At 40.2% G+C, this 15,697-nt stretch overlaps 1 protein-coding gene across 1 annotated transcript in view; it reads right to left on the bottom strand.

Annotated features, from left to right (window-relative positions):
- The window catches only part of CNTN3 (contactin 3), a 104,342-nt gene that overhangs the window by 45,398 nt on the left and 43,247 nt on the right, over positions 1–15,697 (bottom strand). Inside the window, exon 3 of the mRNA XM_066557785.1 lies at positions 11,209–11,304. Within this exon, the coding sequence (XP_066413882.1) occupies positions 11,209–11,304 (96 nt within the window). The remainder of the gene's footprint in view (positions 1–11,208; positions 11,305–15,697) is intronic.

Below are 15,697 nucleotides of genomic sequence, written 5' to 3'. Positions count from 1 at the left end.
TCCTCCACACCAAACTCAGACACCCACAAGGCAGCCGTGGGTGACACCAGCCTTTACTGCTTCTGGTATTTATTGAACCACCTGTGCTTCCTTGCTCAAAATATTATTGCATGATTAAAAATAAGAGAAAATAAAAAGAAAAAAAGATGTCCAGAACAGCATGGAGATCTGGAGATGCGGCAGGAAAGGAAGCAGCTTCATTTCATTGCTAGGATATTGGGTTAAGTCAAGAATAAACCCACTGAAATTAGTCACTGGGATTATGGCAGCCATGCAAAGTGGATTCCAGTTTAATTGGGCCCTTCAACCCATGAATAAACACCCCTGGAAACCTAATTCCCCATTCAACACTTATTTTCAGTGACTCCCTTAAAAAAGGCTGGGGTATTTCTAGCCCTGTGCCCCACCACCTCGTTTTATATTTATTGTCCTTTACAAAATTGCACTTTTATTTTCCAAAATAAAAAAAAAGAAAAGAAGAAAAAAAAATCATATTAAACAAGTTGTGGTGTGATTTATTATGTTTACACCATTTGCCTGTTGCTGATCTTAGGGCACCTCCAGGGACACAAACTCACTCCCTTTCTGTCAATTACAAGTTTTCAGTTGATTTTCTGTTATAAATGGAAGTAATATGTCTCTCCTGGGCTTCCTCTGAGTTCTAAGCCTTTGCTTTCCAATGCATTTTTTCCTTATTTGGCGACCATACATGGATAAGGTATTGGAAATTACAGTTATTACTCAATTTTTATTTGTTTACTACGTCTTGGTTGGCGGCTTCTCTTTATTTTGCATTATTTGATTATTATTTACTGTGCAGTTTCCAACACACTCAGCATGTTCACACTGTTCCAGGACTTTTGTGTACCTAAGTGCTCAATTAAAAAAATGCTTATAAAATTACCTGTCACTTTTAAACCTGAATTCTTTATGAAATTCAACAATTAAATCACCATGGCCTTTAGGGTCATTTCCTGCTATTTATGAACCTTAAAAAACCCCAAATTACTGTTGCTAAAGGAACATAATGGGGTAAAACCCACACATTTATTGGTTTTTAACTAAGTTCAAAGTCAAGGCTTAAGTTTATGCACATCCTTTTGAAAATATGGCTTTAAATAATATTTAAAGAATTTTAGAAATACAGAAATTAAAGAAATTACACATTTCTTTTAAGTGAGACTGAATCACTTCACTGGGAGCTCATTTACAGAACCCGGGTGATTTTACTTCTTGTAAACAGAATTTAAGTGACAACAGCAGTGGTGGAAATCCCAAACTGTAATTAAATTCAGGAAGTTGGAAAAGCAGAAGTTTAGGGGGAAAAAAAGGCACACAGACCTATGATCAAAAGGAGAACAATTCACAAAGTTAATTTTATTCACTATTTGCATAAATAATGCCAGCTCTTGCTCCTTCTCTTCTGGGCCATCACTTCTTCACACCTGCTTAATACCCACCTGCCAGCCCCATAATTCACACCTAAATGAGACTTCTAAAATAGCCACCAGAAAGTGAACAATGTTCTTCTGAAACAGATTTAAAATGTTCCAAGCTGACTGGATTCTAATTAGCCTAGTGGGTGTTTCCAGAAATGAAACTGGTAAGAAATGAAAGCTCTTGATTTTGGGGAGCATGGAGCTGATGGAACAATACTTCAAGATTAAAAAACACCCCCAAAAATCCAGAAACACAAAGAAACAGAAAAAAACAACCACCAAAACATAAAGAGGTTTCATGTCAATCATTAATGCCCAAATCCCAATTATTTCATGCACTTCTCCAGCTCTGATTTTACAATGCTCTGCAGCAGAAACACCAGGAGAAGCTGAAATATCCTGGAATGTTGTGTCTCCAAATGGCTTTTTGCCTATCCCACAGGAAGGCACGTGGCTCCTGGAAAACTGCTTCCAAGAAAGTAATCAGACAGAATTTAGCAATGACAGAAACCGCAATTAAAAACATGGAAATCTACAGCAAACAGCTATTTGGAATGATCTACCTTAGGTGAAAAGTGATGGAAAAAGTAACACTGATTTTGAGAGCATAATAACAGACTCCCTAATTAAGGCAGAAACCAATTAGTTCATCATTTGGCCCAATTTCAGCTGCAAGTGTGATGAAATGGCAGAAAAGGGAGTTTGTGGATGAGCATCCCTCACTCAGAGCTCTGAGAGCTCACACTGAGCATTCAGGCTGGGTTTTGTGGGACAATCACCCTCAAAAATGTCCATTTCTCACCCTGCTGCATCCCTGGCTGTCTGCACAGGAACCTCTTGGAGAGTGAAAACAAATTACCTAAAAGCAGGAAATTAATTAATGAGGTCAAATTGCATTAAGGTCCCAGAGGATGCTCTGGGTGCAAACTGTCCCCACTCCCCTCCCTGCAGGCAAATCCTTGGATTTCACTGCTGTGGCACTGGCATAATGGAATGCCAGTGCTCCCAGGGGTATAACTGGTTTTATTTTACATAAATTAACTCAGGCTTCTCCTCAATACTTTTCCTTTCTCGCTTGGGCCAATCTTCCTGCACTCAGTTCAGCACCCCATCCTCCCCTGGCCAGCTCCCACCTTCCCTGTGCCACACAAACCAAGTAACATCTCCCTCATTTCTCCTGGCAAACGTTAAAAATTGCTTTCCAAATAAAAATCTCCTGCTCTGGAGGTGTAGGACAAGGTGTTTGTGTGCCCCCAAAAACATGTGTGAACTGGAGCTTGAACTGTCACAAGGTGCCTCTGTCAGAAATGGCAGCATCTTGGCAATGAAAAACCAGTTTAGAGTATTATTTGAGATAAATTGTAGATAATTTCAAGGGTTTGGGGTATATTCCTGCACACATTCAATGCTCAAAAATTTAAAACTATCCCAGGTGTGTGCAGCTGGGAAAAACAAACCAAACCAAGGCTCAGGCTGCATTTCCAGGGGGGATCCTGGGCTGCTGGCATTCAAGTAGTTCCATCACTGATAATGAAACAGTCTTTAGCTGCAGTCACACTTCAGAGAACAAATGGGGCTGGTATTTATTTTCTGTTCATGATCTCTATATAAAAATCATGACAATTACAAAGCCTCTATAGCAGGGCTTGACCTGTGGCCTCCAGGAGTGATGTGAGGCAGTGAGATCTGCCTAAAATAGGGGCAGTGATTTCCCAAGCACTGGGATTTCACCTGAACTCTGCAGAAAAACTCTTTTGGCTGAATTCTTCTTTATACCAAATGTAAATGTGCGATGCAAGTCCAGCTACCAAAAGTGAAAAATGTATCCCCAGAAATTAATTTTATTCCAGAGTATAATGGCAAAACTCTGATTCGAAACTAATGCATAACATTAATTGTTTTGGCATAAAAGTTGAATTATTTCATAGTTAAAATATACCAGATCAATTTTCAGCCCGCTGTGCAGGTAATCAGGCATGCAACTTGTGTGTATGGAACAGCCCAGCACAATGAGAGCAGTGAGACACAAACACACACAATATCTTGCAGTTCCAATCTACTCATTAAATGAGAATATTGAATATTCTGAATAAATGAGAATATTGTTTCAGCTGAAGCTGCAAGGTTCCTTCTTCAGGCTAAAACCTGATTTTCATTTTTAAACAAAACAGGCTAAGAGTTCACTTGTTATTTTGATTTTGGAAGGAGTTTTAGTCTTAAAAGCAGATGCAATTCTTCAAAAACAATGAATTGTACTTTTTTTCTGCTGTCCCCCAGCCTAGAGCACAGCCACAAAGAGGTGGCTGCACACAAGGATGTGTCACCTGTGCTCAGCTGCCACAGGGATGTCACACAGCCACTGAAGGTGGCTAAAGCCCTGGATGATTCCTGGAGCTTTTCTAAATCATCCCAAGCAGCATCACAAGCGGGGCTCACCACTGTAATTAAAGCACCAACATTTCCCAGCTCATCCTTGGGAAACAGATGCTCCAGACTGGCGGCTGATTTCTTCATTAACACCAACCCCCTCCTGGTCAGTCCCACCCCAAAGATTCCTGTCACCATCACATTTCCTGAAAAATCCCTTCGCCAGGATTTCTTCTCCTGGGAAGCTGAGAAACCTCAGAGAAAAAGGAAAACAATAATTATCTCATTTGCTTCTCCTGTGTTTTGCTGCTTTGGAATGCAGCTGGACATTGTTTACCAACTGGTCATTGTTTGATGGGTTTCATGTGAATTGTTTTAACTTAATGACCAATCACTGTCCAGCTGTGTTGGGACTCTGGAAGGAGTCACGAGTTTTCATTATCATTCTTTGTAGCCTTCTGTCTGGATCCTTTTTCTATTCTTTAGTATAGTTTAGTATAGCATTCATAATATAATATAGTATAGTATCATCTAGTATAGTATAGTATAATACAGTATAATACAATATCATATCATATAATAATAAATTAGCCTTCTGAGAACATGGAGTCAGATTCATCTTTCCTCCCCACAACTTCTATCTGTATCCTTTTTCTATTCTTTAGTATAGTTTGGTATAGCATATAATATAATATAATATAATATAATATAATATAATATAATATAATATAATATAATATAATATAATATAATATAATATAATATAATATAATATAATATAATATAATATATGTCATCATATCATATCTCATACAATATATCCTATAATATAATAAATTAGCCTTCTAAGAACATGGAGTCAGATTCTCATTTCCTCCTCCATCTGGGGAACCCCGTAACTCCACAGATTCCCTTGGGAAGGGCTGAGCACGTGGCCCTGCTGGCCAGGGACCATTATCCAGGTGCCTGCCCATGGCTTTGCATCCCCAAGGGCTCCTCAGCTGGCACTGAAACACCCCTGGGTGCTCCCAGGGCAGCCCAGATGTGAATGAGAGCCTGACAGAACAGCTCTGCTGCTCTGGGCTCCCAGAGCTGAATAAAAATCCCAAATTTGCTTCCCCTGGAGCTGTGCAGGGGCTGGGCTGGCTCCTGCTCATCACATTTCTGCACTAATTGCTCCAGACTGGCTGTGTCATTGCAGGAGCCCTGGCTCTGAGCACGCTGCTCCCACTCTGCAGGCAGGCAGAGAAGTAAGAAAGTGCTTTAGGAAGCAATATGTAAATACATCCCCATTAGCCACATCCATTCCAAGTGACAAACTGTTCTTTTAATCACCTCCCTAGAACTTTACATTTAATTGCCGAGAGCATTTCCAGAACTCTGTTGTGCTTTTTCAATGGCTGGAAGTATTTTAAAATTGCTTCCTGCCTGTAATAATTTTGAGGATAAAAAAGGCGATCGTTTAGTTTATTGCTGAACTAAAATAAATCTGATTTCTTGTGAATGTTAAATATTAGGGACATAAACCAAGGGAAACTAATGGAAATAACCCAGGAGTCAATTTTCAAAGTAAAGCACCAATATTTATATGTGGAAGCAGTGCTTGGTGACACTTTCATTTGGTACTCTTGCACTCTTTTAGGAGAAGGCACTTGATAAAACCCTTGTGGAAAACAAAAATTCCTTTCAGCACTCTTGTTCTGAGCACTGGGACTGCAGCCACCTCCCTCCTGCCTGCTCCTAATCAATTTTCCTGTTTGCAAAGAAAAACCCAAATATTTTACTAGAGGAGATAATAAAGAGCTGGAGGAGAAACACCCCACAGCCACAATTTAGGGACAAAAATAAACTTGGTGGAGAGCCAAATGCAGTTATTGCCTCCAGTTTTCTCCCTTTTCCCCCTAGGCATAACTGAGATACCTGGGACTGGGTAAGTAAAAAGGTTCAACCTGAATTTTTTTCTTGCAATTTGGTTCTTCCTAATCAACTTCTCCCTTTTTCTTTCCATCCCTCCATTCGTCCAAGAGATATCCCACAAATGAACGTGGAGTTCAAGAGTTCTGTAAGATTTTGGGGTAAGAAACTGCTAAAAGCTTCAAGGGTTGTTTATCCACCTCTCTGTCAGCTTAAAAACATGCACTATAAAGGAAATTAAGATGGTGCACAAATAAATAAATAATAATTATAATATTATAATACTTATAATAATAATAAATCTATAGAAGGATATATTCATTAATTTATAATTTATAAATAAGATGTACTAATTTCAGCCTGGATTACCTCTCTGTCAGCTTAAAAACATGCCCTATAAAGCAAATGAAGATGGTGCACAAATATACAAAAATATATACAAAAATATATATAATAATTATTATTATTATTCATAATAATAATAAAATATCTATTAAAAGATACATTAATTTATAATTTGTAAATAAGATGTACCAATTTCAGCCTGGATTACCTCAGCCTGGAAAACAGGTTTATCGAAAGAAAAAAGTGCTTCAGAATGACTACATTTGACAGCAGAGTGTCTCTGCAGCACTGGTTTTGTACTGGTGGTGAAAATAATGCTCTGGCAGATAGAAATCACTGGAAGATCCAGCTGTGAACATGTATTATTTCCCCTCATATGGACAAACATAAGTGTCTCTCAGGTACCATTTGATTTCAAACTGTCAGCTGAAATTTGTGCAGATGATGATGATGACACCAGCAGGACTATTGAAAAATATGTTTTTAAATAAAAATGCCATTTCTCCTTGGCAGATTGAAACAGCACAGGAACACTGTGGAGCCATTTCTAAGGCCAGTGCTGTTACAATATTCAAGGTACCACTCTCCTCAAAATGCATTTTTTGTGCCAGAACCTTTCCAAGAGTGATTTATTCCTGATGCCAGACGTGTGTCATCCACAGCCTGCAATGACAGCAGGAAGAAAAGGTGAAAAACAGGATGGGGAAAGGGGAGTTTAGATGGGATATTGGGAAGGAATTGTTCCCTGGAGGGTGGGCAGGCCCTGGCACAGGTGCCCAGAGCAGCTGGGGCTGCCCCTGGATCCCTGGCAGTGCCCAAGGCCAGGTTGGACACTGGGGCTGGGAGCACCTGGGACAGTGGGAGGTGTCCCTGCCATGGCAGGGGTGGAATCAGATCTTTAAGGTCTCTTCCAACCCAAACACTGCTGTGCAGTGGGGTGCTGCTCACAGGGGTCCCTCACAGGATGAGGGAAGAGATGAGAATCTTGACTCCATGTTTCAGAAGGCTGATTTGTTATTTTATGATATATATTATATTAAAAGAAAATGATATATCATAACTATACTAAAGAATAGAAGAAAGGATTTAATCAGAAGCCTAGCAAGGAAAAGAAAGGAATGATAATAAAATCTTGTGACTGTGCTCACAGCCTCAACACAGGTGGCTGTCATTGGTCATCAAGTACAAACAATTTCACATGCTGGGTAAACAATTCTCCAAATCACATTCCAAAGCAGCAAAACATGGAGAAGCTGAAGCTTCTCAGCTTCTCAGGAGAAAAGATCCTAAGGAAAGGATTTTTCATAAAATATGGCTGTGACAGTGCAGTAGGACAGAAATCCTGTTCTGGAGTTGCACCTGTTTAACGTCACTTTGCTTTAGAGGAATAAAACATTTCCAAAGCCAAATATTTACAATTAATTCAACTTAAAGTTCCCTGAAAAAATAGCACGTTGCCATTCAAGAGTTGCAGAACAGAAGCAATCAGAGCATCCAAATATTTCTGGCATCTGAGACTCTTCCCATGCCACGTTATTCATGAAGCAGAGCCCTGCTGGAACTTGCAGGTCTCCAAATGGCAATACAAGAGGCACGAGCAAAAATTTGCAAGTCTAAACACTCATTTGGAACAGACATGACATTATTCAGTGAAGGATTTGTCACAGCAAACACTGAGCAATGAACTGGGATCTATTTTTCCATGATCTAATATTATTTCCTATCGGCATGTCACAACTCTGACACAATATGCTGTGAGCTGAATTGATCCCTGCCCTTCAAATCCTGCCTCATTTATGGATTAAACCCACATTTATCAGGGAGTTCCACGAAGAGGGAGGACAAATCCTTGCTGCTTTATCCATGTAGGAACATCCCTGCCATACTGCATGAAGCAGGAACACAGAGCACACAAGGCTCATTAGGAATAAAGCAGAATTTCCTTGCAATTTCCAAGCAACAGTTCCACAAAATTCTTGTTATTTATTTAATTTATTGGGTTTTGGTTTTTGAAATTTATTTATTTATTTATTTATTTATTTATTGGGTTATGATCACATTTCCCATGGGAATAATGCAGCAGGAAGTGCACCAATGTAGAATTAATGTCGAGTTTTTCCAGGCAAACTAAAATTTGTTGAAATGTTCAAATAACTATCAAGTAAATCTTCACTTCTACCATTAAAAATCATCTTTTTCTCTGTGTATAAAGCAGCTTTAAACCACCCCAGACAACACAAAAGGACCATGCCTCATGGCCTGCTCCTCTCTCAAAGAGCAGAAACACCTCATAAATCCAAAATCAATGTCAGCTGAGGAAAACTGACTGTACTAAACAAATATAAATCACAATGTACAGGAACAGAAATAACAGCTGAAGAGGAGCTACACAATAATCACAATACAGTTCAGTAGTAACAGGAGGTAAAACCCTACAGGAACTCAGATTTGCTTTACTGAGGGCTTTGTCACTCGTTAGATACCAATTTTGGAACAAAATCAGTAGCAGAGAAAAATCATTTTTAGATCTCCATATGTCTAGCTTTTCCCATTCTTGGCAGAATGAGCAAAAATTAGCATCAGATGAATGTTTTTTAACCAGCTGCACATTAACTGCGTCCAACATTAGTTTGGGATATTGAGATGTTTGTTGGATTGACAGCCCTTTAAAACCATTAAAGACATCACAGTAACACAGTAAAAAGTCAAAATAGCTGTAGAGATTTCAGTGCAATTTAAAGGTTGCAACAACTGGAAAAGTAGCAGGAGAGCTACATAAATCCATTTTTGACATTATTTTACCTTTGGAGCACGTGGGTGAGATGAGTTACTGATTTTTGGTGGCAAAAAATGGTATTTTAACAGTTTCCCTGCAACAGAATTCAAAGATCTAGAAGTATGGCCATGCAGAACGATGACAGATGACCATCTTAATTATCCAAACATCACTGCTCAATTATGAGACAACTTAGGGTATTTAACATAAAACCAGCCTGGACCAGAAAAATATTTGTGGGAAAAAGTCTTCACACTCAAATCCAGTCATTTACCACATCTTCCACTCAGTAAATCCCACACAAGACTGCTAAAAAAGGGAATTTTTGTTTAATTTTCAGAAAGGGGAAACACAGTAACTTAAAAGAAAGTGATTTGTGGTTCGTAAATGGAGTTTCATTGTTGGTTTAATGCTGGGTGTCCACAGCCCAGAGGAGCTGGAACTGCACACTCAAAAGGACAAAACTACTGCTCACTGCAGGAATAATTTGCTCCCTGTTGAAAAGGGACATTCATATGACTTATGTAAATATCTGTGCCTAAGATAAGCCAGGAAAAAAATATGATAAAATGCAGAAGGGAAGCAATTTTCTTTTTCCATACTATGAGCTGGCATTTCTTTGGGGATGAGCACTGGTTTCTATTGTAACTGGGATGCTGTACATGGAGGAATAATCACTATTTAATCAAGTCTCTTCTTGCAAACTCTTTACAGAGAATGCAAGAAATAAGTGCAATTAAGTTAGCAAGATCTTAGAAACTGCACAACACACCAGAAAACAAAAGCTGAGTATTTTGGGGGCTACAGGGTGGCGAGGAAACAAGCTGGTGGAGCATGTTTTTAGAATTAGTATTGTCTGGAATTATTTGATAGCTCAGCGCAATAAATACAGGCTCCAAGTAAAAAAAACGAGTCAGATCACTGATCTGGAAAGGGCTGAACATCCCTCAGGCCAGGTCAGCTGGTCCTAAACCATCCCTGCTCTTCCTAACAAACCACTTCTGCTTCCTGGCTGGATGTTTTATCCCGGGTTTCCTGCCCTGCACCCCACCCTGCAGGGGTGTTTTGTGTCACCTTGCTCCAGCTTTATGTCAGTGCAGAAAGGGTTTTTTTCCACCTTGCTCCACGTCTCCTGAAAACTTTAGCAGTTAATCCTCCAACTCTCAGACAGATTCAAAGATCTGAAATAATTCTGGTACCAGTTCTCGACGCCATTTGGTAACCCTGGGAGAGCTCAGCTCTGTTTTTGCATGAACACCACAATTAGTGTGGGGGTGTCAATCATCTCCCATCTGCTGACTGCAGGAGGAATTCTCACCTCTCCCAACCACTGTTCTCAGCACCACCAGCACGTCTGGCATCACCTCCTGTTCCACACCTCAAACTTAAACCTTGCCAGAGCCAGGCAGCGTTGCCTCAGCTTGGCCATCACCTCTGGGTGTAAACCCACACACAGGACACAGCTGTAGGAACAGCTGGGGCAGTTCAGCCCTTGGGCTGCGTCTAGAAGGAAAATTTAATCATTCTAATTCTTACAGATAGCTGGGAGAATGACCCATTTCCTCAGCTGCTGAAAGACAAAGCTGCTGCAAGGCTATAAAGATGATTTAAGAGTATGTATCAGTTTAGAGGGGAAAAAATTCTGCAAGCTCAGACAGTTGTAAAATTGCCACTTTATGGCTGTGTCTGCTTGGACTCTGCCAAATTTATGAGGCCACAACACCTATATTATTGAATATAATGTCTAGCTTTTATTACCTTGTCTTTGCAATCAGATCCAATGTTTAACATCACAGCCCTTCAATAATGACACACCGTATCAATTAAAAACAATAAAACCAGTTCCTCTCAGATATTACCTGAGGCTCAATAGCAATTAGTCAAAGACTGAAGATGCAGAATGAGGGAAGAAATGTACTTACAACTTTTGGTCCACCAAGAATCCATATATCCACTTTTCTCACCCCCCGAGTGCAGAAGTGGTTTAAATTACACAGCATCATTCCATCCCACCACAGAATGTCTTGATTGCAAGAACACAGGCACTGTTCGAGACAACCTGCAATTCTCTGCTCATGGGGAAAACCGGATTCATTGAGGCTCAGCAATTGTGAAATTGGGCAGAATGCAACTCTAGAAGATACTCCATTAATTACAAGAAATCCCATAAAAAACAGACACATTAAGTGCACAGAAATTACTAGGAACGAGATAAAAGTAAATCCTGCTAAATACTTCCCTCTCCCCTCCTTTGTTTTTGGTTTCTCTCTCTCTGCTGTTACTCAGAACTCAAGATTTGGTTATAATTCTGATTTTTAGCATTTCAGGGATGCTGCCCAGCCCCACCACCCCGAGGGTCCCCCTTACCTCCAGCCCGGGGCGGGGTCCCACAGAGCAGCACGACGCCCTGGCCTTCGCGCACCGACACCGCGCTCCTCATCCTCGTCCTGGAGCTCTCCACATCTGCCAGGGAACAGCAGCGAGCAGCACGTCAGGGAACACCAACAGACAGGGCAGTGACACTCCCAAATCCTGGCGTTCTCCAATCCTGGCACTCCCAAACCATTCCCAAATCCTGACCTCCCACCTCTTGGTCTGCAGCTGGACCCAGCAGATCAATGCAGCCCCTGCAGAGGCAAAGGCTGCCTGGCACGAGAGGGGATGACAGAATTAGGGCTGAAGGGCCTAATCTGCAGCGAGATAATTCAACAGATCCTGTGGCTAATTGTGCTCTTATGCCTGACTTTGATAATCAAAAGGGAGCCAATGACTTAAAAATAAATTCTTAATCTTCTCTTTCTTCAGAAGTGAAGGCTATGATGAACAGCATCAAGCTCCCATGTCCAATGCAAAATAACAGTAATAACAGCTGTTCAGAAAACGGATATGGATCCTTCCCAAGAGCAAGGAACCTCCTGGACCATATTCCTGCAGGAGAATCCCCTGGAGCATCACTAAGCCAGAGCTTTGTACCTCAGTGTGCTGACCCAGTGCTCTGCTCTGGCTGGCCTCGGGTCCCTGGGATTATTTTAAGCTGTGTAAGGATCACAGGACACCCTGAGGTGGAAGGGGTTATTGAGTCCATCTTCTGGTCTTGCAAAGGACACTCCAAAAATCACACACAGCATTGTCCAGCACTTTTTTGGGGGAAGCAAACGCTTCAGTTTCCATAAATGTAAATATTTTATCATACATTTATATTGGCTTTCCCTCTAACTGGTGAGTCAGGACCCAAGAAATTTGGGCCTCATTATACCCTTAAACTAAGCTAAATACAACATGTAATGCAAACCAAGACCAAAGTCCTACAGTAACAAAGACTTTTCCATAAATAAGCCATACATTTTTCCATAACAGAGGACAATTAAAAAAAAATATTTGCTTATAACCTTGTAGAGGATGCTAAATGAACACAGTCTTTAAATAAGGCTGTCTTTATACCCAAGCATAATAGGAGCAGCGAGTTGACCAACAGCAGCTATTTCCCCAAAATACAGCATTTTTTATTACTGCAAAGCAACAGCTGTTACATTGAGAACACTGAATAAGAGAGACCAGAATTTCAATTCTTCCTTTAAAAAACGCTGCAGTAAGAGAGTGTTGTACAGTCCTTTCTTAGTCCACATAAAGTTCACAGGAATGTTTCTGAGGCTGTTTTCAGCTTTCCACGTGAATTCCCACCCAGGTACCCTCAGAATAAACTCAGATCCTTTTGCTGGATGTGAATGGAGAAGTCACATAAAACCCCAGCAAAAGTGATTTCACCCAGGGATCAAACCAGCACAGCCTTAAATTATTGTTTCAGGCCTTTCCAGCACTTTGCTCTTTCTCCCTTGACATTACACATTCATCAGCTGCCCCAACACCATTCCTCAGAGCCACAGAAAGAAAAGCCAGGAGCTGACAGCACCTCAGAGAACACACACTGTTCTGCTCCAGGATGAATCACACCCAAAGAATTAATATTTTACATTAAAATATTAATTAATATTTTTATTATAGTACATTTATTATAATAATTATTCTATTATATCATTATTATATTATTATAATGATTATTATAAAAATATTAATTGATATTAATTAATATTTTGCCCCCTTACATCACAACCATCAGAAGTCATAAATCATAAATAATACAATTTCCACAATTGAAATGGGTTTTTAAGCCCATGTGCTCATTTATTGCAACTACAGACCCTCAGAGCCTTTCTTGTCTTTGAGTTGTCAAACAAATGGCAGGATGGGATTGGGTTGGGAGCACCTTGGGAAGGGATGTGGGATATCCTGGAGGATTGGGATGGCAATCAGCCCAGAGGTACCCAGACAGGACCCACCACAGCCCTGCAGTTTGAGCTGCTGCAATGCTGTAAAAAATCGGAATTGTTTATCACTGATTGCAGGTGAAGACTGTTGTCACAGAAAAACAGTTTTTGGGGAAACAAGAAGCAATGCATATCCATCCAAAAATGGAGAATATGAACCATGCTAAATAAAAGAATCATTTCCCAAAAATTAGCAGGAAGTTCCCCATCCCATCTTCCAGAGCAACTCCACCACCAGACTCGTCACACAGCTGCCCAAATACCAGCACTTAATTTCTCTATAAACTTCTGTCTTCTCTTGTCTGGCACAGCTTTGATAATGAGAAATCAGCATGCAGAACAGGAGCAGGGCTCTTTATTAGCATGACACAGTGAAGTCCCCATCTCTGACCTTGGAGAGCGCTGGCTGCTCCTGAACACAATCCTGGGCTGATTTTCTGGTGTACCTGCATCAGATTCAGTGGACTGAAGGTGAAATCCAGGCATGTTTGGAAGTGTATCAAGAGTGATTGTTTATCCTTGAGCTTCTTTGTAAGGTTTTTGTTTGATTTTTAATAAAGCCACTATGCCAAGCACAGTAACACCAGGGAGGAGAGCTGTGTCTTCTAACAAAACTTATTATTGCATGAACTCATTGGGAAGGGACATCAAGTCCTCAGGGTAAATAAAATCCCTTGAAAGGTGGACTAATAATGGCAAAGCTTGTTTACTTTTACAGATTGAACTGTATCCCTCTGAAATCAGAGGCTCTCATCCTGCTGAAATAGCTGTCTTGATAGATAAAATATAACTGGAAACAAAGACCAGAGATAAGGAGAGAAGATGGTTTTGAGGAGGTGTGAGTCAGAACAGGATTCACCTTTCAGCACCCACGGGATGACAATATCCCACTGATCAGCGAAAGAAAAGGCCAGAAACACACAAAGTGTTTCTGCATTTTATCTGCTGGACTAAGACTGGTTTATCCATCAGCAGATCTTGAAAACTCTCTCAAACTGGCCACCAAACTGAAGTGCTTTCATTAGTTTCTCTTGCCTTATTCTTTTCACTTCTTCCTTGCATTTATTACACCTCACTTCTAATCTGCTTTCATCTGAAAAGCAACTATTCATGGAAAAAAATGAACAATTTATTGCTTAACCCTGCCAGGCAAAGGCTCTAATCTTGCCACTGAAAATATTTTGGTAAAAATGCTACAAAAATCCTGACTACAAGGGGAAAAAATCCAACATAAAAACCAAGCGAAAACTGTAATTTGCAAATTAAATATTTTATTGCCTGTTTATAGTTTGCCATATAGAAGGAAGTTTAAAATTAGCAACTGAGGCTTTCTGACTCCTGAAACAGCATTTTCTTCTCCTTTTCCTGCTAACACATGTATTTGCCTCATTGCTTCAGTACCAAGTCCATAAAGTTGTATTAACTGAAATATACACACCACTGCAATAAAATGGAGAAAAAAACACACTTCAGCTTTGCTGCAAAGTCTTTGATTCTGCCCAAAGTGCGAACAACAAAACGAGTTCCTACCCATACAAAAAGGATGTGAAAACTGCATATTCCACTGGGTTCCCTCCTTTTAAGGAGTTTATTAAGTTTATTAAGCCAAGTTTTCAGTCTCAAGCATTGAGACTTCAAGTGGCTGAGAAAGATTCCAAAATGAGGAGTGACAGTGATGTATCCAACCTGCAACAGCTGCATCGGAACGCTCCTGTGACACTCAGGACAATTAAAAGATAAAATAAAAATTTGTGGATTCATGATGGGAAAACACAACCTGGAGCATCTCTGTAAGCTAAATGAGACAGAACAGTGCCATTTTAATAAAAGAATAAACCAGAACCCATCTCAGAGCCTGCTGACCACATTCACTGTGAGCACCTCCCAGAGGTTTCTGTTTTGTGATCTCACGCAATTGAGGAGGGAAAGGCCGAGATCACACCAAAGAGCACAGCCAGGCTTTGGAGAGACACAACACTGTGCTGTGGAAAATCCAGAGCATTGCTGCTGACAAAGCTGCTCCACACACACACACAGCTGCTGGCGAGTGGCAATGCTGAGTTATGTGGTGTTTTGTCAAGAATCCTGTGTGATATTTCACCCCCAGACACCCGTTCTGTGCGCAGGAACTTTGTAAGATTTGCAGGCACTGCTAGAACTTCCACCAAATCCTGTTTATTTTTTTAACTAATACACAGAACACTTACTTTTTTAAAGTGAATACACAGAATTCACTGTGAGAGGAGCAGGATTCAGTTTTCCAACTGGTTTTTTTTTTTAATTCAGGTTTCCAGCTCCAAGTCCAGCAACACCCAAGCATCTCATCACACTTGTATCAATTGCTTTTTATTGTCAACACATATTTGGTAGTAATACTACCATGTTTTGAAAACTGCAGAACAAGGATTCAAGCTCTACCAACATAATTGTGCCTTAATAGCCATGAAAATATTTATTGTATTGCTGCATCAGACCCACTGCTATTCAAAGGAGCAGAACTTGTTAAATGTACTTTAGGTATAATTCTGTAT

The sequence above is a fragment of the Molothrus aeneus genome, chromosome 12, assembly GCF_037042795.1.
Source record: "Molothrus aeneus isolate 106 chromosome 12, BPBGC_Maene_1.0, whole genome shotgun sequence".
In the NCBI taxonomy this organism is placed as follows: Eukaryota; Metazoa; Chordata; class Aves; order Passeriformes; family Icteridae; genus Molothrus; species Molothrus aeneus.
Note: the sequence above shows the minus strand (reverse complement) of the source record. Positions and strands in the feature narration are given on the sequence as shown.